We start from the raw sequence: 16,935 nt of genomic DNA on the forward strand, positions 1-16,935 counted from the left end.
ACGGGACATTGGGGTCACGGGGGGATTTGGGGGCAGGAGGGTCACAGAGGGGACATTGAGGGGAGCGGGGTGACAAAGGGGACATTGGGGTCACTGGGGGATTTTGGGGTGAGGGTCACAGGGGACATTGGGGTCACTCTGGGGGATTTTGGGTCCCAGGGGACATTGGAGTGGGAAGCACTCGGGATCTGGGGAGGGGGGAGAGACACCCCCACCTGCAGGGGGGTCTGCAGGGGTCACACCTGTCCCTACGGGGTCACACCTGTTCCTGTGGGGTCACACCTGTGCTGGGGGGTCACACCTGTCCCTATGGGGTCACACCTGTTCCTGTGGGGTCACACCTGTGCTGTGGGGTCACACCTGTCCCGTGGGGTCACACCTGTGCTGTGGGGTCACACCTGTCCCGTGGGGTCACACCTGTTCCTGTGGGGTCACACCTGTCCCTATGGGGTCACACCTGTCCCTATGGGGTCACATCTGTCCCTATGGGGTCACACCTGTCCCTATGAGGTCACACCTGTCCCTATGGGGTCACACCTGTCCCTATGGGGTCACATCTGTCCCTATGGGGTCACACCTGTGCTGTGGGGTCACACCTGTCCCTATGGGGTCACATCTGTCCCTATGGGGTCACACCTGTTCCTGTGGGGTCACACCTGTTCCTGTGGGTCACACCTGTCCCGTGGGGTCACACCTGTCCCTATGGGGCCACACCTGTGCTGTGGGGTCACACCTGTCCCTATGGGGTCACACCTGTCCCGTGGGGTCACACCTGTTCCTGTGGGGTCACACCTGTCCCGTGGGGTCACACCTGTCCCTATGGGGTCACACCTGTTCCTGTGGGGTCACACCTGTCCCTATGGGGTCACACCTGTGCTGTGGGGTCACACCTGTTCCTGTGGGGTCACACCTGTTCCTGTGGGGTCACACCTGTGCTGTGGGGTCACACCTGTCCCTACGGGTCACACCTGTCCCGTGGGGTCACATCTGTGCTGTGGGGTCACACCTGTCCCGTGGGGTCACACCTGTGCTGTGGGGTCACACCTGTGCTGTGGGGTCACACCTGTCCCTACGGGTCACACCTGTCCCTATGGGGTCACACCTGTTCCTGTGGGGTCACACCTGTGCTGTGGGGTCACACCTGTCCCGTGGGGTCACACCTGTACCTATGGGGTCACACCTGTCCCGTGGGGTCACACCTGTCCCGTGGGGTCACACCTGCCCTGTGCAGTCTGTGCCTCTCCTCTGTCTCCTTTTCGGACACGAACCTCGGCTGTTCGTGGGTTAATTTTCCTCACACGTGTCCGTGTCACGTGTCCGGTCCCACGCCCCTGCCCGTGCCTCTGGCGCCACCTGGCGGCCGGAAGTGGCACTGCCCAGCCCCGCCCAACTGTCGGCGTCACTTCCGGCTTCCGGTGCCGCGCGGGGAGCGGGCGGAAGTAGCGGCGGAAGCGGCGGCGGAAGCGGAAGCGGCGGCGGAAGCGGAAGCGGCGGCCATGGCGGCGGCGGCAGCGGCGGGTCCCTGCAGCGGCCCCGGCCCCGGCGCCGCCCGCACCAAGAAGAAGCAGAAGCGCTTCGTGCCGCAGCGCGTGAAGCTGCCGCGGGCCGCGGACCCGCTGCTGGCCGTGCTGGGCTGGGGGGTCACGCACCAGGTCAGGAGCTGCACCGGGACCCCCGCGGCGCTTCCCCCGGGACCCCGCCCGTCCCCGGCACCTCTTCCCCCGGGACCCCGCGTGTTGTCCCCGCATCCCCGTGCCCTCCCCGGGACCCTCAGCTCTCCCCCGCCCGGGATCCCGTGTCCCCGTCCCCTGGCCCCGTTATCTCCCCCCCCCAGGGACCCCCGGGGCTTTGGGCTCTCACCGGCCCGGGGGTGTCCGGGGGTGTCTGGGGGTCCCAACGCGCCCTCCCCAGATCAACGAGCTGAGCCAGGTGCCGCTGCCCGTGATGCTGCTGCCCGACGACTTCAAAGCCAGCTCCAAAATCAAGGTCAACAACCACCTGTTCAACAGGTGAGCAGCACGGGGGGGTGGGGGCAGCGCCGCACGGCGGGGGGACACCCCAGGAACTCACGGCCCCCCCAAACTCAGGGAGAACCTGCCCAGCCACTTCAAGTTCAAGGAGTACTGCCCCCAGGTGTTCAGGAACCTGCGCGAGCGCTTCGGCGTGGATGACCAGGATTACCAGGTGTGTGTGTGTGTGTGTGTGTGTGTGTGTGTGCGCGTGTGTGTGTGTGTGTGTGTGTGTGTGTGTGTGTGTGTGTGTGTGTGTTCTGGGGGGTCTGGCGCTGCCCCGCTCCGGTCACTTCCCCTCCCGTGCCCAGGTGTCCCTGGCCCGCAGCCCCCCGCGCTGGGCCGGCGGGCGCCACCTGCTGCAGTCGGCGGACGGGGCGCTGGTGCTGAAGGAGCTGTCCAGCGAGGGCGTGGCCGACGTGCACGGGCTGCTGTCCCACTACCACCAGGTAGGGCTGGGGCACGGTGGCGCCGGTGTGTCCGGTGTCACCTCTGTGTGTCCCATAGTGTCACTGCTGTGGATCCAGTGTCACCGCTGTGTGTCCCGGTGTCACCGCTGTGTGTGTCCCGGTGTCACCACTGTGTGTCCTCAGTGTCACCGCTGTGTGTCCCGGTGTCACCGCTGTGTGTCCAGTGTCACCTCTGTGTGTCCTCAGTGTCACCTGTGTGTGTCCTCCGTGTCACCTGTGTGTGTCCTCAGTGTCACCTCTGTGTGTCCAGTGTCACCTGTGTGTGTCCAGTGTCACCTCTGTGTGTCCCAGTGTCACCTGTGTGTGTCCCATGGTGTCACCGCTGTGTGTCCCATGGTGTCACCTGTGTGTGTCCCGGTGTCACCGCTGTGTGTTTCCAGTGTCACCGCTGTGTGTCCCATGGTGTCACCTGTGTGTGTCCTCAGTGTCACCTGTGTGTGTCCCAGTGTCACCTGTGTGTGTCCTCAGTGTCACCTCTGTGTGTCCAGTGTCACCTGTGTGTGTCCAGTGTCACCTCTGTGTGTCCCATGGTGTCACCTGTGTGTGTCCAGTGTCACCTCTGTGTGTCCCGGTGTCACCTCTGTGTGTCCAGTGTCACCTGTGTGTGTCCAGTGTCACCTCTGTGTTTCCAGTGTCACCGCTGTGTGTCCCATGGTGTCACCTGTGTGTGTCCAGTGTCACCTGCGTGTGTCCAGTGTCACCTCTGTGTTTCCAGTGTCACCGCTGTGTGTCCCAGTGTCACCTGTGTGTGTCCCATGGTGTCACCGCTGTGTGTCCAGTGTCACCTCTGTGTGTCCCGGTGTCACCTCTGTGTGTCCCGGTGTCACCTGTGTGTGTCCTCAGTGTCACCTCTGTGTGTCCAGTGTCAACGCTGTGTCCTCAGTGTCACCTCTGTGTGTCCCAGTGTCACCTCTGTGTGTCCCAGTGTCACCGCTGTGTGTCCCGGTGTCACCTGTGTGTGTGTGTCCAGTGTCACCTGTGTGTGTCCCGGTGTCACCGCTGTGTCCTCAGTGTCACCTGTGTGTCCTCAGTGTCACCTGTGTGTCCTCAGTGTCACCTGTGTGTCCCGGTGTCACCGCTGTGTCCTCAGTGTCACCTCTGTGTGTCCTCAGTGTCACCTGTGTGTGTCCCAGTGTCACCTCTATGTGTCCCAGTGTCACCTGTGTGTGTCCCAGTGTCACTGCTGTGTGTCCCAGTGTCACCGCTGTGTGTCCCAGTGTCACCTCTGTGTGTCCCAGTGTCACCTGTGTGTGTCCCAGTGTCACCTGTGTGTGTCCCAGTGTCACCGCTGTGTGTCCCAGTGTCACCTCTGTGTGTCCCAGTGTCACCGCTGTGTGTCCAGTGTCCCTCTGTCCCCAGCCCAGCTCTGTCCCTCTGTCCCTCTGTCCCCTGTCCCAGTACGTGGTGCAGTGTCCCTCTGTCCCTCTGTCCCACTGTCCCTCTGTCCCACTGTCCCACTGTCCCTCTGTCTGTCCCAGTACATGGTGCAGTGTCCCTCTGTCCCACTGTCCCTCTGTCCCACTGTCCCACTGTCCCTCTGTCCCTCTGCCCTCTGTCCCTCTGTCCCCCCAGTACGTGGTGCAGTGTCCCTCTGTCCCCAGCTGTGTCCGTCTGTCCCCCCAGTACGTGGTGCAGTGTCCCTCTGTCCCCAGCTGTGTCCCTCTGTCCATCTGTCCCCCCAGTACGTGGTGCAGTGTCCCTCTGTCCCCAGCTGTGTCCATCTGTCCCCCCAGTACGTGGTGCAGTGTCTCTCTGTCCCTCTGTCCGTCTGTCCCCCCAGTACGTGGTGCAGTGTCCCTCTGTCCCCAGCTGTGTCCGTCTGTCCCCCCAGTACGTGGTGCAGTGCCACGGGCAGACGCTGCTGCCGCGGTTCCTGGGCATGTACCGTGTCAGCGTGGACAGCGAGGACACCTACCTGCTGGTGATGAGGAACCTGTTCAGCCCCCGCCTGCCCGTGCACAGGAAGTACGACCTGAAGGTATCGGGGTGTCCCCCCACCCCTGGTCACCCTGGGGGGCAGCCCCCCTAACCTGTCCCCTCTGTCCCTCTCAGGGCTCCCTCGTGGACAGAGAGGCCAGTGACAAGGAGAAGGTATGGCAGAGGATGCTGGGAGCCCCCAGTTTGGGGGTGGGGTCTGCAGGTTTTTCCCTCTCCCCCAATAATGACAACTGTCATATAACAATGATTTATAATAATTATAATGACAATGTTACAGTAATGACCTGTCCCCCATCCCCCAGAAGGGCTCATTCCCCTGAGGAGGGGCTCACCTGTGACCCCACAGGTACACCCAGGGAGGGTCCCACTGCCCTGGGGTGCCCCTCCAGCTGCCCCCCTGTCCCTCCCCAGAGCAAGGAGCTGCCCACGCTGAGGAACGTGGATTTCCTCAACAAAATAATAATTATTATGTCAATGTTACAATGGTGACCTGTCTCCCATCCCCCAGAAGGGCTCCTTCCCCTGAGGAGGGGCTCACCTGTGACCCCACAGGTACAGCCTGTGCCTGGGAGTGTCCCCACCAGCTCAGGGGTGTTTTGGGGGGCTGCCCCCCGTCCCTCCCCAGGGCAAGGAGCTGCCCACGCTGAAGGACGTGGATTTCCTCAACAAAAACGAGAAGGTGTTCGTGGAAGAGGAGCAGCAGAGAGAGTTCATGGACAAGCTCAAGCGGGATGTGGAGGTGGGAACTGGGGGGCTGCACCCCCAGGGAGCCACTGAGGGGGGCTGGTCCCCCCCTCAGCCATGGGAGTGACCCCCACCCCAAATGACCCTTTGTTTGGGCATCCCTGTGCCCAGAGTTTGAGGGTTTGGGGTTTTGGGGGGAGACCCCCCTGTGCCCGGGATTTGGGGGGCAAGACCCCCCTGTGCCCGGGGTTTGGGGGGCAAGACCCCCCTGTGCCCAGAGTTTGATGGTTTGGGGGGGAGACCCCCCTGTTCCCAGGGTTTGGGGTAAGACCCCCCTGTTCCCAGGGTTTGGGGGTTTGGGGGGTTTCTCCCTGGGGCCGTGGAGTGTCCCCCACCCCTAATGATCCCTTGGTTGTCCCCCCAGCTTTGAGAATCCGAGTGGATTTTGGGGATCACGTCCAGTATTTGATGGTTGTGGGGGTCTCAATGTCCAGGGTCTGGGGGGACCATGCCCAGGCTCTGGGGGTCGGGGGGCCATGCCCAGGCTTTGGGGGTTTGGGGGGTTCATACCCAGGATCTGGTGGTTTGGGGGGGCCATGCCCAGGATCTGGGGGTTTGGGGGGCCATGCCCAGGCTTTGGGGGTTTGGGGGGTTCATACCCAGGATCTGGTGGTTTGGGGGGGCCATGCCCAGGATCTGGGGGTTTGGGGGGCCATACCCAGGATCTGGGGGTTTGGGGGGACCATGCCCAGGCTCTGGTGGTTTGGGGGGTTCATACCCAGGATCTGGGGGTTTGGGGGGACCATGCCCAGGCTCTGGTGGTTTGGGGGGGCCATGCCCAGGCTTTGGGGGTTTGGGGGGTTCATGCCCAGGCTCTGGTGGTTTGGGGGAGCCATGCCCAGGCTCTGGGGCTTTGGGGGGACCATGCCCAGGCTTTGGGGGTTTGGGGGGTTCATACCCAGGATCTGGGGGTTTGGGGGGACCATGCCCAGGCTCTGGTGGTTTGTGGGGGCCATGCCCAGGATCTGGGGGTCTGGGGGGGGCCATGCCCAGGCTTTGGGGGTTTGGGGGGGCCATGCCCAGGCTTTGGGGGTTTGGGGGGGCCATGCCCAGGCTTTGGGGGTTTGGGGGGTTCATGCCCAGGCTCTGGGGGTTTGGGGGGTTCATGCCCAGGCTCTGGGGGTTTGGGGGTTCATGCCCAGGCTCTGGGGGTTTGGGGGGCCATGCCCAGGATCTGGGAGTCTGGGGGGGCCAAGGATTTTGGCATGTCCCCCCAATTCCTGCGGTTCCCCCCAGTTCCTGGTGCAGCAGAAGCTGATGGACTACAGCCTGCTGCTGGGCATCCACGAGGTGGAGCGGGGCGAGCAGGAGGAGGAGGAGGAGCTGGAGGAAGAAGAGCTCGGGGGGGGCGATGAGGGGGGGCTGGGGGGTCCCTATGGCACCTCCCCCGAGGGGCTGGGGGGGCTCCTCAACTCCTACCGGCCCCTGGGCCCCGGCGAGTTCGACCCCTGCGTGGACGTGTACGCGCTGCGCGGGGCCGAGGGTGAGCGGGGCCGGGGGGGACTGGGGTCATGGGGGATTGGGGTGCAGGGGATTGGGGTGCAGGGGATTCGGGGGTCATGGGGGGCTTGGGGTGCAGGGGATTCGGGGTGCAGGGGGTTTGGGGGTCATGGGGGGGTTGGGTGCAGGGGGGTTTGGCGTGCAGGGGGAGAGTTTGGGGTGCAGGGGGAGAGTTTGGGGTGCAGGGGGGTTCGGGGTGCAGGGGGTTTGGGGGTCATGGGGGGGTTGGGTGTAGGGGGGTTTGGCGTGCAGGGGGAGAGTTTGGGGTGCAGGGGGGTTCGGGGTGCAGGGGGTTCGGGATCATGGGGATTTGGGGTGCAGGGCGGGTTTAGGGTGCAGGGGGAAGTTCGGGGTGCAGGGGATTTGGGGTGCAGGGGGGTTTGGGGTGCAGGGGGGGAATTTGGGGTGCAGAGGGTTCGGGGTACAGCAGGTTCGGGGTGCAGGGGTTTGGGGTGCAGGGGTTTGGGGTGCAGGGGTTCAGTGTGCAGCAGGTTCGGGGTGCAGGAGGTTTGGGGTGCAGGGGTTCAGGGTGCAGGGGTTTGGGGTGCAGCAGGTTCGGGGTGCAGGGGGTTTGGGGTTCAGGGGGGTTCGGGGTGCAGCAGGTTCAGGGTGCAGGGGTTTGGGGTGCAGCAGGTTCGGGGTGCAGGGGGTTTGGGGTTCAGGGGGGTTCGGGGTGCAGCAGGTTCAGGGTGCAGGGGTTTGGGGTGCAGCAGGTTCGGGGTGCAGGGGGTTTGGGGTTCAGGGGGGTTCGGGGTGCAGCAGGTTCAGGGTGCAGGGGTTTGGGGTGCAGCAGGTTCGGGGTGCAGGGGGTTTGGGGTTCAGGGGGGTTCGGGGTGCAGCAGGTTCAGGGTGCAGGGGTTTGGGGTGCAGCAGGTTTGGGTGCAGGGGGTTTGGGGTTCAGGGGGGTTCGGGGTGCAGCAGGTTCAGGGTGCAGGATGTTCAGGGTGCAGCAGGTTCGGGGTGCAGCAGGTTTGGGGTTCAGGGTGCAGGGTGTTCAGGTGCAGCAGGTTCGGGGTGCAGCAAGTTCAGGGTGCAGCAGGTTTGGGTGCAGGGGGTTTGGGGTTCAGGGGGGTTCGGGGTGCAGCAGGTTTGGGGTTCAGGGTGCAGGGGTTCGGGGTGCAGGGGGTTTGGGGTTCAGGGTGCAGCAGGTTTGGGTGCAGGGGGTTCAGGGTGCAGCAGGTTTGGGTGCAGGGGGTTTGGGGTTCAGGGGGGTTCGGGGTGCAGCAGGTTCAGGGTGCAGCAGGTTCAGGGTGCAGCAGGTTCGGGGTGCAGCAGGTTTGGGGTTCAGGGTGCAGCAAGTTCAGGGTGCAGCAGGTTTGGGGTTCAGGGGGGTTCGGGGTGCAGCAGGTTCGGGGTGCAGCAGGTTTGGGGTTCGGGGTGCAGCAGGTTCGGGGTGCAGCAGTTTGGGGTTCGGGGTGCAGCGGTTCGGGGTGCAGCAGGTTTGGGGTTCGGGGTGCAGCAGTTTGGGGTTTGGGGTGCAGGGGTTCGGGGTGCAGCAGGTTTGGGGTTCAGGGTGCAGGGTGTTCAGGGTGCAGCAGGTTTGGGATGCAGGGGGTTTGGGGTTCAGGGGGGTTCGGGGTGCAGCAGTTTGGGGTTCGGGGTGCAGCGGTTCGGGGTGCAGGGGGTTTGGGGTTCAGGGGGGTTCGGGGTGCAGCAGGTTTGGGGTTCGGGGTGCAGCGGTTCGGGGTGCAGCAGTTTGGGGTTCGGGGTGCAGCGGTTCGGGGTGCAGGGGCGCTCAGGCCGCTGTCCCCAGGAGCCCCCAGACGGGAGGTGTACTTCATGGGGCTGATCGACGTCCTCACCCAGTACGACGCCCGCAAGAAGGCGGCGCACGCGGCCAAGACCGTCAAACACGGGGTGAGGGGGGACCCCAAATGGGGAGGGGCTCCTGAAATGGGGTGTGGGGGTGTTGGGGGGTCTCAGGGGTCGTTCCTGGGGGTCTCAGGGCGTTCCCGGGGTATTTAGGGCAGGGCTCTGTTTTGGCATGTTCGTGGGGGTGTTATGGGGGCACAGCTCTGTTTTGGGGTGTCAGGGGAGCACAGCTGTATTTTGGGGTGCCCAGCTGTGTTTTGGGGTGCCGGGGGTGGGGCACAGCTCTGTTTTGGGTGTCAGGAGGACACAGCTCTGTTTTGGGGTGTTATGGGAGCACAGCTGTATTTTGGGGTGCCCAGCTGTGTTTTGGGGTGTCGGGGGTGGGGCACAGCTCTGTTTAAGGGTGCCGGGGGTGGGGCACAGCTCTGTTTTGGGGTGTCAGGAGGGCACAGCTCTGTTTTGGGGTGTCAGGGGAGCACAGCTGTATTTTGGGGTGCCCTGGGGGTGTTATGGGGGCACAGCTCTGTTTTGGGGTGTCAGGAGGACACAGCTCTGTTTTGGGGTGCCCTGGGGGTGTTATGGGGGCACAGCTGTGTTCTGGGGTGCCCTGGCTCTGACCCCCCCCCAGGCTGGAGCCGAGATCTCCACCGTGCACCCCGAGCAATACGCCAAGCGCTTCCTGGACTTCATCACCAACATCTTCGCCTGAGGGGGCCCGGACCCCCCACGGGACCAACCCCCCCCACGCCCCCCATGGCAGCCCCCACCCCGCAATGGGGCTTCAATGCTCAAGTGCCTTAACTTTATGTCGGGGGGTCTGGGGGGGTCTGGGGGGTCTGGGGTGCCCCCCCACCCCGCACAGGGGGCTCTGGGACCCTCCTGCCTCCTTCCAAAGCTGGGGGGGGGGCATCAAACACTACTTGCCCCAGGGAGGGGGGGTGAAGGGGGTGCAGCCCCCCCTCTTTTCCAATGGGGCTGGGGGCACACTCTGCTCCCCTCCATGTGGGACCTGGGGGGGCTTCACAGCCCCCCCGCTTTGCTGCAGCTCCCGGGGGTCAGGGCGGGACCCCGGCCCGCTGTGACCCCCGGGTGGGCGGAGCCCTGCTGGGCTGACACCCCTCCCCCCATTTGTGGGCGTGTCGCGGGTCGTGTCCCCCTCCCCCACCCCGTTTCGGGGGGCTCCTTCCCCCGCTCCGCACCCCGAGAAATAAATTATTGAACCGGTCTGGAGTCTGCGCCGTTCCCATGGGCCCCCGAATTCCCAGGGATCCCCAAATTCCCGGTGACTCTCAATGTCGCAGGGACCCCCGAATTCCCAGGGACCCCCGAATTCCCGGCTCATCGCCGCCTCCCAGGCCCCGCCCCTCCCTTGGCCCCGCCCCCTTGCGCGTTGCCATGGCGACGCTCTCCCGCCGGCCCCGCGCGCCGTTGCCATGGCGCCGCCCCCCCCGTTGCCATGGCGGCCCCGCCCCGCGCGGTCACGTGAGGCGGCGCGCGCAGGGCGCCCCCCGCCGCCGGACGCGCCCGCGATGCTGCGCCCGCCCGGGCCCGGTGCGTGCGGGACCCCCGGGAGCCGAGACCCCCGAGACACCCCCGGGAACCCCGAGACACCCCCCGGCACCGCCCCGGCACCGCCCTGCCCGCGCCCCGCCCGCGCCCCCCGCCCCGGGCCTGCTGCTGCCTCCACCGCAGCGACCCCCCCCCCCCCCTCAGCCCCTCCCCGGGCCTCAGCGGGACCCCCGGAACCCCCCGGGCTTTATCGGGGCTCACCCCTCCCTCAGCCGCTCCCCAGGCCTCGGCGGGAGCCCTCACGGACCCCCGGGCCTGTCCTGTCATCGCCCGGGCCCGTCCGTCCGCCCCGGCCCCATCGGGACCCCCCCGGGCCTGTCCTGCCTTCCCTGGGCCTCACCGGGACCGCCCTGGGCCTCACCGGGACCGCCCTGGGCCTCACCGACACCCCCCGGGCCTGTCCTGCCTTCCCTGGGCCTTACCGGCACCCCCCTGGGCCTCACCGGGACCCCCCAGGCCTTACCGGGACCCCCCTGGGCCTCCTCGGGCCTGTCCATCCCCCCCGCCCCATCCCGGCCGCATCCCCCGTCCCCCACCCTGACCCCCCCGCACGGAGCCCCCCGGGAATCTCGGGGGGATGGGGGGACACGAGGGTTGCTGGGGGGACAGCGGCGTGTTCAGCCCCCCCCGATCGCGGGTGTTTTACCCCCCGGCCCCCGCACGGGGATGCTGAGCGGGTCTGGGGGGGCTGCGGGGCTGGGGACCCCCAGACGGGCTGGCGGGGTGCGGGGTCCCCTGGGGACACGGGGGTGGCACTGCCGCTGTTATTGTGGCGGGGAGGGGTTGGGGGGGGGTCGAGGAGCCCCCAGGCTGGGTTTGGGGGTTTTGGGGGCCTCCTGTGACTCCCCCCCACCCACTGTGTGTCCCCCCAGCCCCGGGCTCGTGGTTCTGCTGATCCAGCGCTCGCTGCTCGTGTCCCCCATGGGCTCACCAGGTGGGTGTGGGGGGCACCCCGGGCTGTGTGACCCCCACTCTGCACTGCCCTGGGTTCTGGGGACCCCCATGGGACCCCCTGATTCTGGGGACCCCCTTAGAACATTCCCCTCCTCCTTCACCTGTGGGCCCCCCCTGCCATGGAACAGCCCTCGGGTTCTGGGGATCCCCCCCGGGCTGTGTGACCCCCACTCTGCATGGCCCCAGGCTCTGGGGACCCCCCCGGGATGGGGACACCCCAAACCTCGCCCCCGCCCCCCAGGGGTCACGGCAGGGTGACACCCCCGGGGTGTCCCAGATTTGGGGCACGGGGCAGGTTTTTTTTGGGGTGGAACCTTGGTGGGTAAATGTCCCCTCAGGAGCCCCCCTGGGTGCCCTGGCCGGGCTCTGCGCATTTTGGGGGGTCCCTTAAGTGCCCAAACTCAGCGGGTTTGGGGGGGTCGTGTTTAGACTCTGGTTTTGGGGGGCAGATTCCCCAAGCTCTTTTTTGGGTTTTGGGGATCCATGTCCAGTCTGGGAAGGGTTTTGGGGTCCATGTCCAGTGTCAGAGGATTTTGGGGTCCATGTCCAGGCTCTGAGAGGTTTTGGGGATCCATGTCCACTCTCAGAGGGTTTGGGAGGGTCCATGCTCAATCTGTGAGAGATTTTGGGGTATCCATGCCCAGTCTCAGGCTTTGAAGATCCCATGCCCAGATTTTGGGGTTCCAAGGGTCCTGTGGCCAGCCCTTGATGGTTTTGGGGTGTCCCCGGCCGCTCGGGTGCCCGTGCCCGGTCTGTGGCTGTTTCGGGGTGCCCGTGCCCGGTCTCTGTGTATTTCGGGGTGCCCGTGCCCGGTCTCTGTTTGGGGGTGTCCCCGCCGCTCGGGTGCCTGTGCCATGTCTGTGGGTGTTTCGGGGTGCCCGTGCTCGGTCTCTGGCTGTTTTGGGGTGTCCCCGGCCGCTCGGGTGCCCGTGCGATGTCTCTGTGTGTTTCGGGGTGTCCGTGCCCGGTCTCTGTGTGTTTCGGGGTGTCCCTGCCCGGTCTCTCTCTGTTTGGGGGTGCCCGTGCCCGATCTCTGTTTCGGGGTGTCCCCGCCGCTCGGTGCCCGTGCCATGTCTGTGGCTGTTTCGGGGTGCCCGTGCTCGGTCTCCTCTGTTTGGGGGTGTCCCCGCCGCTCGGTGCCCGTGCCATGTCTCTGTGTGTTTCGGGGTGTCCCTGCCCGGTCTCTCTCTGTTTCGGGGTGCCCGTGCTCGGTCTCTCTCTGTTTGGGGGTGTCCCCGCCGCTCGGGTGCCCGTGCCATGTCTCTGTGTGTTTCGGGGTGCCCGTGCCCGGTCTCTCTCTGTTTGAGGGTGCCCGTGCCCGGTCTCTGTTTGGGGGTGTCCCCGCCGCTCGGTGCCCGTGCCCACGCGTGCCGCTGTCCCCGCAGTGTCCTTCGTGCTCTCGAGGATGTCGGGCTGCGGCGCCCCGGCCAAGAGCCGGGTGACGGTTCCGAAGCGCGTGTGGGAGTTCGTGACGCGGGAGCGCGCGGCGCGCCTGGCGCTGCTGGCGCAGGAGGCGCGGGTGCGGATCCTGGTGGACGGCGAGACCCCCGAGCTGTACGTGCTGCAGCTCTGCGCGACCCCCGCGGGGCCGCCCGGCGCCGCCGCGCTCTGCCCGGCGCGCAAGGCGCTCAAGGCGCTGCTCAAGGAGACCGAGAAGGAGCTCAAGAAGCGCAGCCAGCGGCACGGCGAGGTGCTGGGGGCGCGGCCCGAGCCCCCCGCGGGCGCGGCCGGCGCTCCGGGCGACGAGGAGCCGGAGCGGCAGTGCCCGATCTGCCTGGGCGAGATGCGCGGGCCGCGCACGCTGGAGCGCTGCCGGCACTCCTTCTGCGGCGAGTGCATCGCGCGGGCGCTGCAGGTGCGCTCCGCCTGCCCCGTCTGCGGCCGCTTCTACGGGCAGCTGGTGGGCAACCAGCCCCCCGACGGCCGCATGCTGGTCACCCGCGACGCCGCGCTGCCGCTGCCCGGCTACGAGGCGTTCGGCACCATCATCATCCAGTACGTCTTCCCGCCCGGCGTGCAGGGGGTGAGTGCGGCCCGCGGGCTGGGGCGGTCCCGATGCCCTGGGGTGGGTGGGGCTGGGCCGGCTCCGTGCCCCCAGGGCGTGCCCCGAGTGCCCCGGGTCGAACTCTGTGTCCCCAAATCCTGCTGAGTGTCCCCAGCATCCTTGGGTGCCCCAACTCAGCCCTGTGCCCCCCATGGGTACCCCCAATGCCCCAGGTTCAGCCCTGTGCCCCCAAATCCTGCTGAGTGTCCCCAGCATCCCTGTGCCCCCGGATGGGCACCCTGAATGCCCTGGGTTCAGCTCTGTGCCCCCAAATCCTGCTGAGTGTCCAAGTCAGCCCGGTGCCCCCCAGTGGGTACCCCAAATGCCCCGGGTTGAACTCTGTGCCCCCAAATCCTGCTGAGTGTCCCCATCATCCCAGCCCAGCCCTGTGCCCCCTGCTGGCCCCGGTTGCCCAAATGCTCCTGGGCCAGGTCTGTGGCCTGGCACCCCTGGGTGTCCCCAAGTTCTGTTGGGTGGCCCTGGCACAGCTCTGTGTCCCCAGCGTGTCCCCAAATACCCCCGACCCAGCTCTGTGCCCCCAGTGCCCCTGGGTGCCCCAAACCCTGCTGGGTGCCCCCACCCCCCTGTCCCTCACCTGGTGTGTGTCCCCTGCATCCCCTGTGCTGCACCTGAACCTGGGGTGGCACTGCCCCAGCACCAAACAGACCCTGGCATCTCCCCCTGTGCCCCCCACCACTCCCCTCTCACCTGTTCCCCCTCACCTGTTCCCCTCACCTGTGCCCTCACCTGTGCCTCCCTGCAGGTGGAGCACCTGAACTGGGGCTGTGATACCTGTGCCCCTCACCTGTTCCCCTCACCTGTGCCCCTCACCTGTGCCCCTCACGTGTTCCCCTCACCTGTGCCCCTCACCTGTGCCCCTCACCTGTGCCCTCACCTGTTCCCCTCTCACCTGTTCCCTCACCTGTTCCCTCACCTGTTCCCTCACCTGTGCCCTCACCTGTTCCCCTCACCTGTGTCCCTCACCTGTTCCCCTCTCACCTGTTCCCTCACCTGTCCCCTCACCTGTTCCCCTCACCTGTTCCCCTCACCTGTTCCCTCACCTGTGCCCCTCTCACCTGTTCCCCTCACCTGTTCCCTCACCTGTTCCCCTTTCACCTGTTCCCTCACCTGTTCCCCTCACCTGTTCTCCTCACCTGTTCCCCTCACCTGTTCCCTCACCTCACCTGTGCCTCTCTCACCTGTTCCCTCACCTGTGCCCTCACCTGTTCCCTCACCTGTGCCCTCACCTGATCCCCCGCAGGTGGAGCACCCCAACCCCGGCGTGCGCTACCCCGGCACCACGCGCGTGGCGTACCTGCCCGACTGCCCCGAGGGGAACAAGGTGCTGGCGCTGTTCCGCAAGGCGTTCGCGCAGCGCCTCACCTTCACCGTGGGCACCTCGCTCACCACCGGCCGCGCCAACGTCATCACCTGGAACGACATCCACCACAAAACCAACTGCACCGGCGGGCCCCAGCTGTGCGGGGCAGGGGCACGGGGGCACCGGGGGGGCTGGGGGGCACCTGGGGGCACCGGGGGGCACCGGGGGGGCTGGGGGGCACCGGGGGGGGGCTGAGCGGGTATCTGGGAACACCTGGGGGGCAGCTGGGGGTACCTGGCAGGTACCTGGGGATACCTAGGGGGCTGGGGGGCACCTGGGGGAGATGGGGGGCACCTGAGGATATCTGGGAACACCTGGGGGGCACCTGGTGGGCTGGGGGGGTCACCTGGGGATACCTGAAGGGTACCTGAGGGGCTGCTGGGGGGCTGAGGGGGGCACTTAGTGGGACTGGGGGGCACTTGGGGGGTGCATGGGAACACCTGGGGGGTACCTGGGGGGTTGGGGAATGGGGGAATGCCATCCCCCACAATGGCAGCAGCTGTGCAGGGGTGGGGGGGGTTGGGGGGCACCTGGGGTGTGGGGGGAAGGGAGGATGGTGAGGGGGGGGCACGGCCTGACTGACCCCCCCTGTGCCCCCCCAGGTTCGGGTACCCCGACCCCACGTACCTCGCCCGGGTGCAGGAGGAGCTGCGGGCCAAGGGCATCACCGAGGACTGGGGGGGCACAGGGACCCTCCCGGGCAGGGGGAGCCCCCCAGGGTCACCCCCAGGGCCGGCAGGGACCCCCCGGCCCCTCCCTGGGCAGCGGGACCCCCGGGCAGGGGGATCCCCCCATACGAGGGGGCAGGAGCAGCACCCCCTGGGCAGGGGGATCCCCCCACAGCAGGACAGCCCCGGGCAGGGGGAGCCCCCCATTCAATGGGACCCCCCTGCAGGGGGAGCCCCCCCAGACAGCCCTGGGCAGGGGGAGCCCCCCATTCAATGGGACCCCCCTGCAGGGGGAGCCCCCCCCGCCCCCTGGCTGGCAGGGGGGGCACAGGGAGGGGCTCAGGCCCCCCGGGGGGCAGGTGCCGCCCCGCCCCCACAGCACGGACAGACGGACCCCTGTACATAGCCCTGACCCCCAGACAGACGGGGGGTCCCCGCCCCCCCACCCTGGGGGGTGCCACCCTCGGGGGGGGTTATTTATTTTTTATTTCCCCCCGAGGTCTGTAACTTTGATCCAATAAAAATATGCAATGGATTGAGGGGGGCTGGGGGCTCTCTGGGGCACCGGGGGCTCAGTTCTGGGTGTGGGGACAGGGCTGGGGACACTGGCATGGGGACAAGAGACGTGGGATTTTGGGGTGGGACATGGAGGTGTTGGGGTGGGGACACTGGGATGGACATGGGGACAATGGGATGGGACATTGGGACACTGGGATGGACATGGGGACACTGGGATGGACACTGGGATGGACATGGGGACACTGGGATGGACATGGGGACATTGGGGACATGGGGACAATGGGACATTGGGACACTGGGATGGGACATTGGGACATTGGGATGGGACATTGGGGCACTGGCATGGGACATGGGGACACTGGGATGGACATGGGGACACTGGGATGGGACATTGGGGCACTGGCATGGTCATGGGGACACTGGGATTTGGGGTGTGGGGCCTGGGGTCGGGGGGGATGACAGAATTATGGGATGGGCTGAGGAGGTTTTGGGGTTGGTGCTGAACAGGATCTCGGGGTATGGGGGCTGCACCAGGAGTGGGAGTGGGGTCCAATCTCAGGATGAGCCCAGCCCCGATGTTTTGGGGTGTCCTTGGGTATTATGGGGTGTCTGTGCCCAATCTCTGGGTGTTTTGGGGTGTCCTTGGGTATTATGGGGTGTCTGTGCCCAGTCTCTGGGTGTTTTGGGGTGTCCCTGACCCCAGCTCGGTGTCCCCAGTGGTTTCCTCAGTCCCTGTGTCCGTGTCCGTCTGTCCAGCCCCCGCCCCGGTCCCTCTGTCCCGTTTGTTTGTTGCTGTTCCCGTTTCCCATCTCGTTGCCGTTTCAATTCTCTTTTCCTTTCCCTTCGTGCCCCCCCAGGGTCAGGGCGTGGCTTGGGGGTCTCGGGGTGGGGGGCACTGAACTGGGGACCCCCTCTCAGAGTTATTGACATGAAAGGGAATTCAAGGTTTCCACCCTCACCTGTTCCAGGTGAAATCCCAGGTACAACCTGTGAATGAGGGCGCTCCCCTCCTGCAGGTGTGTCCCACCTGGGCCAGGATCCACCTCAGGGAGCTCCAGCTCTAACACTACGTGGGGAATTTGGGGATGAATTTTGGGTAATTTGGGGATGACTTAGAGGTGATTTTGGATAATTTGGGATGATTTTGAGGTCGTTCTGGGTGGTGATGGGGTAACTTGGGGGATGATTCAGGGATGTTTCAAGGTGATTTGGGGCCGTCCTGAGGTGATCTGGCAGATTTTTGGAGGTGATTTGGGTTCATTTGGGGGTGATTTTGGGGATTACTTCATTTATTTTTGTGTGATGATTCTGGAGGTGCTGCTCAGCC

The 16,935-nt window shown here is 66.1% G+C and overlaps 2 protein-coding genes across 3 annotated transcripts; both read left to right on the forward strand.

Annotated features, from left to right (window-relative positions):
• Positions 1–1,456: 1,456 nt before the first annotated feature.
• On the forward strand, positions 1,457–9,698 carry PIP4K2C (phosphatidylinositol-5-phosphate 4-kinase type 2 gamma). 2 transcript variants are annotated; one of them, XM_056515114.1, is made up of 10 exons: positions 1,457–1,652; positions 1,912–2,009; positions 2,088–2,184; positions 2,321–2,458; positions 4,311–4,457; positions 4,532–4,570; positions 5,043–5,156; positions 6,398–6,644; positions 8,415–8,518; positions 9,102–9,698. In XM_056515114.1, exons 1-10 carry the CDS (start codon positions 1,497–1,499, stop codon positions 9,180–9,182), a joined length of 1,221 nt encoding a protein of 406 aa, XP_056371089.1. In that variant the 5' UTR covers positions 1,457–1,496; the 3' UTR covers positions 9,183–9,698. The 2 variants fall into 2 exon arrangements, with proteins under 2 accessions (XP_056371089.1, XP_056371088.1); XM_056515113.1 differs by having other exon boundaries at positions 1,471–1,652; positions 8,468–8,518.
• Positions 9,699–9,933: 235 nt separating this feature from the next.
• DTX3 (deltex E3 ubiquitin ligase 3) lies at positions 9,934–15,624 on the forward strand. Its single transcript, XM_056515112.1, has 5 exons — positions 9,934–10,024; positions 10,915–10,976; positions 12,382–13,019; positions 14,302–14,519; positions 15,024–15,624. The coding sequence occupies exons 2-5, from the start codon at positions 10,964–10,966 to the stop codon at positions 15,493–15,495; spliced, it is 1,341 nt and encodes a 446-aa protein (XP_056371087.1). The 5' UTR covers positions 9,934–10,024; positions 10,915–10,963; the 3' UTR covers positions 15,496–15,624.
• Positions 15,625–16,935: the final 1,311 nt, after the last annotated feature.

Source organism: Oenanthe melanoleuca, linkage group LGE22 (assembly GCF_029582105.1).
Source record: "Oenanthe melanoleuca isolate GR-GAL-2019-014 linkage group LGE22, OMel1.0, whole genome shotgun sequence".
Taxonomy (NCBI): domain Eukaryota; kingdom Metazoa; phylum Chordata; class Aves; order Passeriformes; family Muscicapidae; genus Oenanthe; species Oenanthe melanoleuca.